This window comes from Lepidochelys kempii, chromosome 23 (genome assembly GCF_965140265.1).
Source record: "Lepidochelys kempii isolate rLepKem1 chromosome 23, rLepKem1.hap2, whole genome shotgun sequence".
Classification (NCBI taxonomy): Eukaryota; Metazoa; Chordata; order Testudines; family Cheloniidae; genus Lepidochelys; species Lepidochelys kempii.
The window spans coordinates 15,791,742-15,805,172 of record NC_133278.1 but is presented as its reverse complement, the minus strand read 5'-3'; the positions used below and the strand labels follow the sequence as shown (position 1 = coordinate 15,805,172).

At 60.3% G+C, this 13,431-nt stretch overlaps 1 protein-coding gene across 1 annotated transcript in view; it reads left to right on the top strand.

Annotated features, from left to right (window-relative positions):
- The window catches only part of MECP2 (methyl-CpG binding protein 2), a 28,278-nt gene extending 14,847 nt beyond the window's left edge, over positions 1 to 13,431 (top strand). The window contains 3 exon segments of the mRNA XM_073322282.1: positions 8,480 to 8,785; positions 9,428 to 10,088; positions 10,091 to 13,431. Coding sequence (XP_073178383.1) covers positions 8,480 to 8,785; positions 9,428 to 10,088; positions 10,091 to 10,456 — 1,333 coding nt within the window. The 3' untranslated portion in view covers positions 10,457 to 13,431.

Sequence of the window (13,431 nt, the reverse complement as noted above, 5' to 3'; positions counted from 1 at the left end):
GGTTCTTGGCCTGGGCTGGGGCTCTCAGGAGCTGCAGAAGAAGCCCGGGGGGCTGAGACTCCTGGGTTCTCCCCTAGCTCTGGGTGGGGGTCTAGTTGGTTAGAGCAGGACTCCTGGGTTCTATCCTCCGTGCTCTCACCTCTGTGGAGAGAATGAAAGGGGGGGACACGCTTGTGTTGCTCCTCAGGCTGGGGTGGGGGTCAGTCAGCGCAGTGGCTGACCCTGGTCAGGTGGGGGTCAGTGAGCCCTTCTGTCCCGCCCCCCACCTGTGCCAAGCTGGGGAGCGTGTTACCGACCTGGTGAGTTGGGTGACAATAGCACCAGCCCCGCCTGAGTGCGATCAGGGGACCCCCATCATGTGGGGCGCTGCACAGATACCCCCGAACGAGATCCCCCTCCCCCCCTCAGGCCACGCTGACCAGCTGCCTTCCAACCGAGGCTGGGGCCCTGCTATGCTGGGGAAGGGGCCTCCCCCCATCTTCTGAGCAGCCGCCTTCTGAAGAGCCCAGGCAAAGCGCAGGAGACAGGAAGGACGGTTCTCTTGGGGCAGAGCCAGGAGGGGAACCCAGGCGTCCGGGCTGGGAATTTCCCGGGATGGAGAGAGGCTGCCCCAGGGTCGTTGCTGAAAGAACTGGTCTCCGTGGCGACCTGGCTCCCCCCCCCCCCCCGGCCCCGCTGGCATGGGGGGCTGACAGCAGTGCGGCTCGGGGATTGCTTCGGGGCCTGAGCTGGGGGGCTCCAGCTGCCACCTCAGCAAAGCCCCAGTGCCTGGGAGGGCGAAACGCGCCCCAGCCCGTCGGGCCGCAGCCGGCGCTTGCTCCCATCCACACCCAGCCTCTGTCCGGGGAGCCCTAATTGCCCCCCCACTCGGCTCGTTAGCAGAGTGCCTCCTTTCTTCAATGCCAGGGCACTGCACGTGTGTGGCGGGTCAGCTTCCCTCAGCCCGTCGTCTCCCGGGGGGCCGTGCGGCCTTTTCTCCCCCCGTCTGCACCGCTGCTCCAGGTGCGGGGAGGTGGCAGGAGCTGCGTGGGATCGGAGGGACGGCACGGGGAATTGGGGGTCCCCTTGCACGGGGCGCTGCACAGACCCCCCTGCCCTCCCTTGTGTGGGACTCTGCACAGCCCCCCTCAACCTGAACGCGGGGGGGGGCATTGCACGGGGCGCTGCACAGACCCCCCTGCCCTCCCTTGTGTGGGACTCTGCACAGCCCCCCTCAACCTGAACGCGGGGGGGGGGGGATTGCACGGGGCGCTGCACAGACCCCCCTGCCCTCCCTTGTGTGGGACTCTGCACAGCCCCCCTCAACCTGAACGCGGGGGGGGGGATTGCACGGGGCGCTGCACAGACCCCCCCCTGACTGAGATTAGCACCCCACTGTCCCAGGCGTTAACCAGACCCCCCAGACCCACACCTGAAATCGGGGCTGGATGCTGTGCAGGCCAGATCTGTGTTCATCTGGGGGCGTAGTGAGGAGACGGAGGGGGTCTCCAAACCGTGCGCCATACGGTGACGGGAGCGTCCTTTTCACCAGCCTTCGACACAAGTGAGCGGAGCGACTGCATCGCGTCGGGGCTGGGGTTTGGAGTCACTTGTTGACGGCTCAGCGGCGGGTGGTGGATCCAGCGGCGTCTCTGCCCCCGGGGCCGAAGGAGCGTGTACACGCGCGGGCTGCCGAGCCCCACGGTCTGGGTGCGATGGGGCCGGGCCGGGCACCTCCGACCGAGCCTTGCTGATGTGCGTGAGCCACGATGCTGGCCCTGGTGCGTGCTGGCTGGCTGCTGTTAGAAGTGGGGTGCTTGGCCAAACAGGGCCTCCCCAGGGGAGCGAAGGCCTTGTGAGAAGTGCAGGCCAGGGTTTCTAGGGTGACTTGTGGTTCTGAGTCAGACGCCTTCAAGCGAGCGGAGAACAAACATGGCTCCCCTTCTCCAGATTGCTCGTCCCTTCTGAAAATCCAGGCCTCGGCCTTGGGCGCAGACTACCAATGAGAAGTGGCGTAAGAACTGATAGAGTGACGTGTGCCTGAGCCGATAGCTCCGGGAAGGGAATGGCTCTGCAGGGTCCAGATGTTAACTCTGAAACCTAATGACAACCATTATTTACTAACTCATTTCTAGAGCCACCCAGGTGTTTATACTGGGCCTGGCTTCCTGCTGAGATTGTAAGGCCATGCCCGTTGCTGTCTCATATGAGCATTACAAGTTTGATTTGATCAGGATGATCGTCATGTTACAGGCAGGAAACCCAGGACGGGGCAGGGAGATGCACCCAAGGGGGTGTGGCAGAGCCAGGAATCAAGCACAGCTCCCCAGCTCAGCATCCTGGCCCCATGCTCTTTCTGCCATCAGGCTGCTGCACTGTGGCTGACTGGGGTCCCAGCACCCCCAATGGCCCTGCTGACCCAAGCACCTGGCAGTTCTCATCTCAAGTTTAGTTCCCTGGGCCCCAGCTCTCCGGCTGTCACTGGGTTGACAGAATTTGATTGTTGGGGGTTATGCTATTGAGGGTTATCCTTTTAAATTGTCCCAGACGCAGGAACTGGGGGCGGGGGAGTCAGACACCAGTTCTGTAGTGCCAGATGTTGAAATTCAAAGAGCTGGAGCCGTCTAACCGTGAAACCACACTAAGTGTCCTTCCAGTGCTGGTCCGTGTGCTTGTCGTGGGGACGATATCTCTCCTCCGTCTGCGTCTGTGCCTGGAACTCGACGGTCCGCGACAAAAACCGAACCCTTCCGCGCGCTTCGGGAGCCGGGTCTGCAACCTTTTGTCATTTGCGGACCCCGAAAGCTTTTCGGCTGGAGGTACGGCCCCCTCTGGAAATCAGAGACCTAGTTGGCCCCCAGGTTGAGAACCACTGGGCTGTGGTTACGGATCCCTGGGATGACGGCAGCGGGTCCAGGGGCCACAGGTCTGCAATTGGCTCCGCATCATGGGCCGCAGCGCGTTCGCCCGAAGTGAAGAGTGGTGCCCACGTGCCGACGGACGGGCCCCTCAAGATACGGCCAGGATCTGGCTGGCTTCTGTTGCGTCGCTAAGTGCAGGGTGTGTCTGCGTCCGTCTGTCCTTCCCTGCCGCCCCCTGCCCGGGTTGCATGGGGCGCTTCCCTCTCGCGGCTCCCCTCCCAGCCGGAGACCCCACCTCCTTGCAGCCTCTTGCTGCTCCGCCCAGGCCAAGGGACGCGGGCTGGGCTTCCGTGTGGGGACGTGAGGTCATTTGGATTCCAGTATCACGTGCGGGATCGGAGATGAGGGTCCCCGTCGCGCCAGGCGCTGCACAAAGGCCCCCCCGAACCGAGCTCAGGGTCCCCAACTCCCCTCCCCCCCCATCGAGCTCAGGGTCCCCGTCGCGCCGGGCGCTGCACAGACCCCCCCCCGAACCGAGCTCAGGGTCCACAACTCCCCCCCCCCCCCGAACTGAGCTCAGGGGCACCGTGCAGTGCCTGGCGCATATGGGGGCTCTGATTTTGGTGGGGGGGTGTCTCTGTGGCTCCTGTTTTGGGGGGGGGAGCCTCCATCTTGGTCAGGGTCTGTGCAGCATCCAGCATGCTCAGATCTCAGCCTGGGGGGGCCCACAGTGCCCAGTGGCCCCCCGGGAATGGTGGGAAGTTGGTGTCGAACGGGAGGGCTGCGGCCCGGCACTCCCAGCTGGTGTCGGCCAGAGCCAGCTGGTCTGTGAGCCCCGAGCGCCACCGTGTGCCCGTTGGGGGAACTGCTGGAGGGGGCTGCAGTCTGCCTGGCTGGGCCGTGGGGCGTTTCTCCCTGGCTGGCCCAAAGGAGTGGGGTCCACCACCTCACACCACCTCCCGGGGACCCTGGAGGGTTGGGCTCCCCGTCATGCCAGGCACTGCACTGGCCCCTGCCCTGAGGCTGGGCCTGGCTGCAGCCCCCCGGCGCCGCCGAGAGGGGAAAGGCCGAGGCTGGGACCCCGGACGCCGGGGTTCCATTCCCGGCCCTGCCCCGGATCCCTCTGCCCTCCTCTGAGGGTTAGAGCGCGAGCTCCTCGGGGCAGGGCCCGTCGCTCACCGCCGTGCTGGGGGGGCTTGATCTCTCCTGGGGGAATTTGTATCCCTCACAATGAGGGGGGGACGCTGCGTGGGGGCTTGCGAGCAGGCGTCATTAGCTGTGTTCCCGCCCCCCCGCCCCCCGCCCGCCAATGGATCCTGCTGGCTTTGTGGGGAGCATTTGCCATAAGACTTCCCCTGGGGCTATTTTTAGCCCCAGATGTGCCAGTCACTGTGATCCCTGGAGCGGGGCTGGGGCAAGACCCCTGCCCCCCCCCCAAGCCCCAACACTACTGTCAGCCACCGGGGGCCCCAATCATGGGTGAACGGGGGGGAGGGAAAGTGTTGGTGCACTGGGACCCTGATCCCGGCTGCTGTGCTAACCGCCAGTGCGGGGTAGCAGTGCCCAGCCCATCAGCCCCCAGCTGGCCAGGTGTCTGTGCAGGGCCATGCCTGTGATGAACAATTGTCAAGGGTTTCCCTGTCCCCCAGGGGGCTAAGCTGAGGGAAGGCCAAGTGCTTCATTCTACCCTGAGAGGCAGCCACCTCTGGGGCGGAGCATCCTCCCTTCATATGCCCGGCCCTGTTGAGATGCAGCCACTCTGAGCTGGAGTGGCCTCAACCCGTGCACTCGGTCCTGCTGAGATGCAGCCGCCTCTGGGACGGAGCGACCTCCCCACACACATCCGGCCCCGCTGAGATGCACCCACCCTGGGGCAGAGCTGGCTAGCATCATCCACATTGCAGAGAGGGTCTGAGGCAAATACAGCCCCAACCAGCCAGGAAGCACGCAGCATCGGAGTGCTGGCATTAGGCTCGTCTCATTAAGGGGAAGGACAGACCTCCTCCCCAAACAGACTCGTGGCCACGTGCTGCAAGTCGGAAATTGTCTTTTCCAGGAGGACGCAGGCCCCTGCCTGAGTCTGCCAAGAGCCTGTGCCGATCGCAGTGAGCGGGTGCAGCTGGCCTGGATGTAGCCCACGGCATCCGCCCAGGTGTGCTGATGAGCCGAGCTTCCTCTTTAAAGGGGGAACTGAGCCAGCCATGGTTTGTTCTCTTCTCTGCCAGCTGGGCCCCCTTGGCGTCCGGCCGGTGGCAACTGGCCACGGAGGTGCCCAGAGCAAGGGCTGGGGGCCCGCCTGTGGCTTGGGAGCGCATCTCTCCCTGCTGGACTTGTCCCCTCTGTCTGATCCCTCTAGGCTGACTGACTGGCTTGCAGTTTGGTGGAGAGTATGGCGCAGAGCCCCTAGAACCCCACACAGGGGCAGATTCTGTGCCTCGGTTTCCCCATCTATAAAAATGGGATCCTGCTGGAGTCACCCCCCGTCCCACATGCTCAAACCCCGCCTCGCGAGTGGGTGACTAGGTTTGTGAATTATGCCATGCCCCCAGCCGTAGGTCACCTGCCAGCGTGCGTCTCGGGGCTGATGTGAGAATGCGGCTCTCAGCCTGCTGGCCCTGACCCCCCAGCCCTGGCGTATGGCGAATCCGCAGCGCCGGGCCCGAGGGGCGTTGCTCCGCCTCAGCGTCGCGCCAGGGGCTCCCGTTTCGCCACGGGGTTTCCAGGAAGCGGAGCGGCAGCAGGCGTCTGTTGTTTACCAACATGGGGGGGGGGCGCAGTGTTAATTATAGCTCGGAGCAGCGAGACGGTTCCTCTTTTCTCCCTAGCCGCCGCCTCTGCATTTATCTCGGCAGCCGGGTTTGCTGCTGATTTAGGCGGGGAGACCTCAGCAGAAATGAAACACGCCAGAGCTGAGAACGGAGGACTGGAGAACGTGTCCTCGAGGTTACCCTTCACACCGCGTTCTCGTTTGCCCCGCTCCTGCTAGGGGCTGGAAACCTGCAGGGGCCCTGCCTCCTTCATCCGTGGCCAGTTTTGCCCCATTTGTTCTTGTGTCAGCATTGTCCTTCAGCTGCAGTAGCGCGTGTCCCTCCCTGAGGTACTTCGGGGAGCCACCAGCCCCCCTCAGCCTGTGTTTTAGGCTCACTGTCCTCTCAGGAGCTTCATCACCTCTGTTCCTTGGATCAGCCCAGCCGCCACTCCATGGCCAGCAACCCAGCATGCACCCCGTAACGTGTGGCTGGACCTGGCCATGAACCGGGGTTGGTGTCCCGTGGGAAATCCAGCCCACTTGAAGCAGGGCTTGACCTCCGAAACAGATTGACGTGGCCACAGAAATTCTGAAAAATGTCAATTTGGAAATATCCAGTCATTTCAATCCCAGAAAATGGTTACATAAAATAGAATTAACGATATGTAAAACGAAGATATTAAAATGAATATTTTTCTCATATAAGTCTAAACAAAACACATTTACCTTCTCAAGTTGTTTGATATAAAATATTAAATCTATAGATATAAAAATATAACCATGTAAAAATGACTAGTCTACTAATGAAATGTTTTAACCTTATTGAATATTTTGATGCTGTCATGTATTAAGCAGTTATAAAAATATTTAATAGCTGTAAAATAGAACATTACAATTGTAAAGAAAAAAAATTCAAATAAGTCTAAGTGAAACATTTTTGCCTTATCAAATGGTTTTGATCATATAAAATGTTAGATATAAATATTCATAAACATAAACCAGTACTAAAGTTAATCTTCTGATAAGTCTAAAGCCATTTTACCTTAATTTGTCATTTTGTTTAGATTATGTCAAAACAATATAATATAAAATATTGAATGCCCATTTTAACTCTCTAAATAGGTTGATCTTCTCTGAAAGTCTAAATGTACACGTTAAACTAGACACCATTTAGTCACCTAAGTCTAAAGAAAAGGAAATGAACCGGTAGTTTAAACATAGTTACTGTGTAGTTTCATTTTGATGTTCAAATGTTTTATTTCAAATATACCACAATAGAATATATGAAATATAGACTGTACATATAACTATACAATCTAAAAGTTTGAATGAAATGAGTTGAAAAGGCTTTAACCTTATCCAGTAGGTTTGTTTCTATAATGTGAAAACATCATAAATCTTGTAAATAATTGAAATAAAATATGTACAAATAGGAGATCTGAAAGTCTAAACGAAGCAAAATAAGAGTCTAGCACATTTTGACCTTATCGGCCTGACGGCTGTTGATGTCAAAGCATTTTATACGTGTCCTGTGAAGCTATGGGAGGGTTGCCAGGTTGTCACCTGTGCATGGGGGGGGCCTGACGCTTCGAGGGCCCCTGGTGAGTCAGCGTAAAGTGACGGGACAAGCTCCGGGCAGGGCTGAGCACTCGTCGTTCAGACTAATGCCAGGTTCGGGCAGCGCTGCTGTTAGCAGCCTGCAATGGACCAGCTTTAAGTTCTCAGCCATTTTCGGCTCTTTTTAACTTTCCCAGGTATGCCGACGCGACAGCAGGGGCTTGAGCTAGGATAGTAAACAAAGCGAAATAAAAGAAGACTCCCAAACCTTACTGGAGCCTTGCGATGTCAAACCCAGCATAGAAAAGAGTTCATAGCATCGACAGCATGTTGTTGAATAGAACATATCCACTATAATATCTGAAAGTCTTAACTCAGAGAAAGGCAGCGAGCGCCTCCAGCTGGAATCTCACTGGGTGCTTGGTTTGGATGGCAGAACGTCCTATCGCACAAAACACGCCTATTCTGTGTTGCGGCTGAGTTAGTGATATTACAATCCGTTATTCTGACTGTGTTGAAATGAGAGAGTCCAAATGATTCATTTCAAGGCTTCTCAGTCGAAAACGTTTCAGTTTGGACTGACCAGTGATTTCCTGCCCGGATCTGTTCTGTCGAAAAACAGGCTAATGAAGCCACGTCCACTCAAGATTTTGGGAATCCGAGCGAGTCCTGAAATCAGCTGCTCTTAGAGATCAGTCCCCCTTTCTCATTATAAATCGACACCTTATTTGCTGCCGGTCAGAGGTTCCCGTCCTGCCCTCTGGCTGATAGACCCCTCTGCCGAAAGACGCCTGCCCCGTTCCCTGCTGCTGGACTGAGCTCTGAGTCTGGGCGCAGGCGGGTGGGACAGGAGACACTGGTGGTCCAGGCTTTCCTTCCAGCCGGCTGGGGCCTGCCCAGGCCCATCCTCTGGCTCACTGTTGGGTGTGTAACTGTTGTGGGAGCATCAGCGATCAGGACCCCCTGACATGCCGGGTGCCGCACAGACCCCCCCAGACCGAGATCGGGGTCACCCCAGGCTCTGCACAGACCCCCCCAGACCGAGATCGGGGTCACACCAGGCTCTGCACAGACCCCCCCAGACCGAGATCGGGGTCACACCAGGCACTGCACAGACACCCGCCCCCCCCAGACCGAGATCGGGGTCACACCAGGCTCTGCACAGACACCCGGCCCCCCCAGACCGAGATCGGGGTCACACCAGGCTCTGCACGCGTACATACACACACCCCTGGGTGGGCCCAGGAGCCAGGGGGATATTTAAGGGGGAGTTGACTGGGGGTCCTCCCAGACACACCCCCCGGCCTTGACTCGTCTCTTTGATCCCCCCCAGGGAAGAAAAATCTGAGGACCAGAATCTGCAGGGCCTCAAGGACAAGTCCCCAAAGGCCAAAAAGATGAAGAAGGAGAAGCAGAGGGAAGCCGAGCCGGCCGAGGCGGGCAAGGCGGAGACGTCTGAAGGAGCCGGGGCCGCCCCGGCGGCCCCCGAGGCCTCGGCCTCTCCCAAGCAGCGGCGCTCCATCATCCGGGACCGCGGCCCCATGTACGACGACCCCACGCTGCCTGAGGGCTGGACGCGCAAGCTCAAGCAGAGGAAGTCAGGCCGCTCAGCGGGAAAGTACGATGTCTACCTGATCAAGTGAGTGGGGCAGGGGCAGGACTACGTCCCCCAGCATGCACTGGGTCACTGGTGGGGGGAGGGGGACTACAGCTCCCAGCATGCACTGGGTCACTGGTGGGGGGAGGGGGACTACAGCTCCCAGCATGCACTGGGTCACTGGTGGGGGGAGGGGACTACAGCTCCCAGCGTGCACTGGGTCTCTGGTGGGGGGAGGGGCACTATGGGTCCCAGCATGTACTGGGCCTCTAGTGGGGGGGGCAGGACTACAGACCCCAGCATGCAGTGCTGCTTTGAGCAATGTCTGCTGGGACTTACAGTATCACCGTGGGGTCTGGTTAAAGACGCCCCTGGAGAGACCCGAGCTCCCAGCCTTGCCCATTGGCTGGCAAAAGACACAAGTGCATGAGGCCGCTGGGACTCTCAATCCCCAAGAGCTGAAGCCAGAGCCCCCTGGATGGTGGGGCCCCCCATGTGTCCCCCACATCTTCTCCAGACTCCCTCAATCCCCTGCTGAGCAGCAGCAGGACAAGCTGGGGGAACTGAACCCCCAGAGCTGGCTGTCTCGGGCAGGGTGTGAGGGATCCCCTGCTCACCCACTTCCTTCTGCCCGTTTTGGGGGGGGGGTGAATCCTATTAACCCTTGTTCTTCTGACCCTGCAGCCCCCAGGGCAAGGCCTTCCGCTCCAAGGTGGAGCTCATCGCCTACTTCGAAAAGGTAGGAGACACCTCTCTGGACCCCAACGATTTCGACTTCACAGTGACAGGCCGGGGCAGCCCCTCGCGGCGAGAGCAGAGGCCCCCCAAGAAGGCCAAAGCTCAGAAGGGCCCCGGGACGGGGCGCGGGCGGGGCAGGCCCAAGGGCAGCGGCTCGGCCCGGCCCAAGGCTGCCGCCTCGGAGGGCGTGCAGGTCAAGCGGGTGATCGAGAAGAGCTCCGGCAAGCTGCTGGTCAAGATGCCGTTCCAGCCGGGGCCGCCAGGGGGCGCCGGTGGGGCGGGGGGCTCGGCCACCACCTCAGCGGCCCCAGGGGCGGGCGGGCGGCGGCCCGGGCGCAAGCGGAAGTTGGAGTCGGACCCCCAGACGCTGCCCAAGAAGCGGGGGCGCAAGCCGGGGGTGGCGGCGGGGCCCGTGGGGCCAGCAGTGGCCGAGGCCAAGAAGAAGGTGGTGAAGGAGCCGTCCTTCCAGGCCGTGCAGGAGACGGTGCTGCCCATCAAGAAGCGCAAGACCCGCGAGGCCGTGGCCCTGGAGGTGGCCCCCCCGCCCCCCGAGCGCAGCCCCAAGGGGCCCCGTCCCGGGCGCCGGAGCAAGGAGAGCAGCCCCAAGGGGCGAGGGGGCCATGCTGCCCCCGCCTCCCCCTCCCCCAGCCGGAAGGAGCCACAGCCGCCCCACCCCCCCGCACCAGCCGCCCCCCCGAGCCTCTGGCCCGGCCCCCCCCCAGCCCCAAGGACAGCGTGAGCCCCCCCGAGGCGCAGGACTTGAGCAGCAAAGGGCAGCCGGAGAGTGACGGCTGCCCCCAGGAGCCGGCTAAGACTCAGCCGCCTGCTGCGCTCTACAAACACCGAGGGGAAGGGGAGCGCAAAGACGCTGTGTCCACCTCCTCCTCGGCGCCCCCGCCCACCGCCCTGCCCCGGCCCAGCAGCAGGGACGAGGCCGTGGATACCAGGACGCCGGTCTCGGAGCGTGTCAGCTGACTTTGGGCAGCCCACGGCTAGCGGGATGGACGGACAGACAGACACACACACACACACCCCCCCAAGACGAGAGGCAGCTGCTCCCGGGTAGGGCTCCGGCAAAGCACCTCCCCTGCCCCACGGCGCCCCCCTGGCTTCCACCCCCCCCAGTTCTCCCCCCTCCCCGTTTTTAATACCAAGAAGCACAGTGAGGGGCGTGGAAACCCCCCTCCCCCCGGGTTGGAAGCCACTTTGCACTTTTTCTATAAGAGAGGGGTGCCCCCCCCAGCTCCTTCCTAGATGCTTTGCTGCGTATACTACTGACCAGGCCAGCTGTTCGGTGGGGCTGCCCCCCCAGCTCCTGAATACCCCCCCCCACCAGGCGGGATGAAGGTGGGGACCGTGTGTGTAGATCCCCCTCTCCCTCTCCAGTGCCATGCAACGTCGTCGTCCGTTCTCCAGTATCGATCCGTGTTGGTTTTAGTAGGGCCCATGTAGTGTGTGTGAGTGAGGGGGAACCAGTCCCTCTCCCCAGCGGGGGCACTCAGAGCCTGTTCCTCCCGCAGGGTGGGGGGGCCGGGACGGAGGGGCCGAGGAACGACAACGTTCTTCCACTTCTTTCTCAACGTTACTAGCTTAGGAAACCATTTGCACTAACCAGCCTTTGGCCGGCCGGGGTGGGGGGGTCATGTGTGAAACTACCTGTAACTCTTGGATCGGTACCGGGGGGGGCGGGGAGGGCAAAGCCCTGCACATCAGCGGGTTTATAATGGGGCTGGTCTGGGAGGGGGAACTCCAGGGCTCTCTATTCATGGTTGTGCTCTCCCCCAGCCCCAGCTGCCCCCCACCCAGCCCCAGGGGCGTGGCTTGTACTGCCGGGCAGGCAGGAGCAGACGGGAAGGGAAAACCTCGCTGAAAAAAAACCCCAAGGAGGGCTGTGCCTTTTTTTTTTTAATGATGGACACAAAGGGTTACAATAAATTCCTCCCCAAGGTGAGTGAAATGGGGAGGGGCCGCTCCCCTCTGCTCAAAGCTTGCGGCCAAGAGAGAAATACACCAGAGGCTCAGTTCTGTTCATGGCAATGCGGTACAACTCCACCAGATAGGAACCCAGCCCTGCCCCATTACAATCAGGAGTGACTCTGCATTGACTGCAGGGGAACAAAAATCAGAATCCAGCTCTGTACCCGTTGCAATTGGGAGTGACTGCAGATTGACTGCAGGGGAGCTGAGATCAGAACGGAGCCCTGGCCCATTGCAATCAGGAGTGACCCTGCATTGACCGCAGGGGAGCTAAAATCAGAATCCAGCCCTGTCCCTATTGCAATTGGGAGTGACTCCAGATTGATCACAGAGAGCTAAGATTAGAATCTGGCCCTGCCCTCTTTACAATCAAGGGTGACTCCGGACTGGGAGCTGAGATCAAAATCTGGCCCTGCCCTCAGTGCAATCGAGGTGACTCCAGATTAACCCCAGTGGTAGCTAAAATAAGAATTGAGCCCTGCTCATTGCAATCAGGAGTGACTCCGGATTGACCGTGATGGAGACTAAAATCAGATCCGTCCCAGCCCCATTGCCAATGGGTGACTCTGGATCCACTCTCAGAATCCACTCCAGAGAGTAACTAAAACTTCCTCCTGTGTCTCCCCTTCTGCTCGCTGAGCTGGGTCCCAGTTTCCCACCAAGGCTTTTCCAGGGGTGGCCAGACCTGACCCGGGGAGAGGCACCCCTAGTTTGGATTTAAAAAAAAATCCCTCAAAACCCAGCAGAAAAAGGCCTAATTTCCATGGTGTCCCCCAGTGCCTGGCTGCCCCCAGATCCTGGGGCGGGGGGTCCCATGCACCACACCCAGGTCCCATGCTAGGGCTGGCCGGAGGCTTTGATGTGCTTGGTGGGTGGAAAGGGAGCCTCCTGGGTGACCTGCCTCCCCGGGGGAGGGATCCAGTGACACGGGGGGGAAGCTTGGCCCCATGGCGGGACTGGGGTGTGTTAATTAGTCCTGCCCCCAGCTTGGCCCCCTGCCTGCTGCTGTCTTGAGCCCCGGTTCACACATGCTGGGGGGGGCCCGGCCCAGCCCGCCGTGCCCTGTTTGTAGCACTTTACCCTCCCCAGCAGCACTCGCTCACAGGGTGGGGGGATCCGGCCCCCTAGAGGGGTGAGCCCGGGGCAGCTCCCTGCCAGGGCTGATCAGCTGATCACGGGCCAGAAGGGGCCATGGGAGTCTAGGCAGCCCCTTTGCACAGAGTGATTTGGCTGGGGGACGGGCAAGGCTTTGCCCTGGTCTGGGGCAGCCCTCCCCACACAGTCCAGCCCCGGGCCTGCCCATGGAAGCAGTAGGGCTGGGACAGAAGGGAAGCCCCAAGGTACCTTAGCACGGAAGTGGGGTGGTTTTATTGCAGGGCATCCTAAGCCTGGCAGGAACAGTGCCCCCGTCCTTCCGCGGTGAGCCAGGTTTCCAAGCAGCCGCCAGCAGAGCCTAGCAATCTGAGCTGTTCTGCTCGGCTTGCCCGGGGCTGGTACGGGGAGCGGGGGGTCACTCCACCACCCCATCCAGTGCAAATGGGGCTGGATTCGGCTGTCTAGACATCTGGGGCAAAACCTGGATTCTGCCTCCTTGGAACCCTGGCTCCAAATCCCCTTTCCTGGCAGCCCTCCCTGCCCTGCAGCTGGCCAGCGGCTTGAGGAGGAGATCAGTACTTTTGCACTTTAAGGAGGGGGCCTGGCTAGTCACTGAATGTCTCTTTATTTTTGCTTAGGTTTCCCTTCCCCTAACAACAAGGGTCTAGCGATTTATCTGAGTGGCACCAGCTGGGGGGGGGGCGAGGGATCTTACACCCACCATGATGAAACGTCACATCTGCCGGTTGGCATCTGAGCCACGGTAGGGCCAGATCAGAATGTTCCCTGCGTTAGAAACTTGGGGAACCCCACCCTCTGGCTGTAAAATTTGGAGCAGCCGGTAGCCTGTATCCCCCTGGACATCCCCCTTTTCCCAG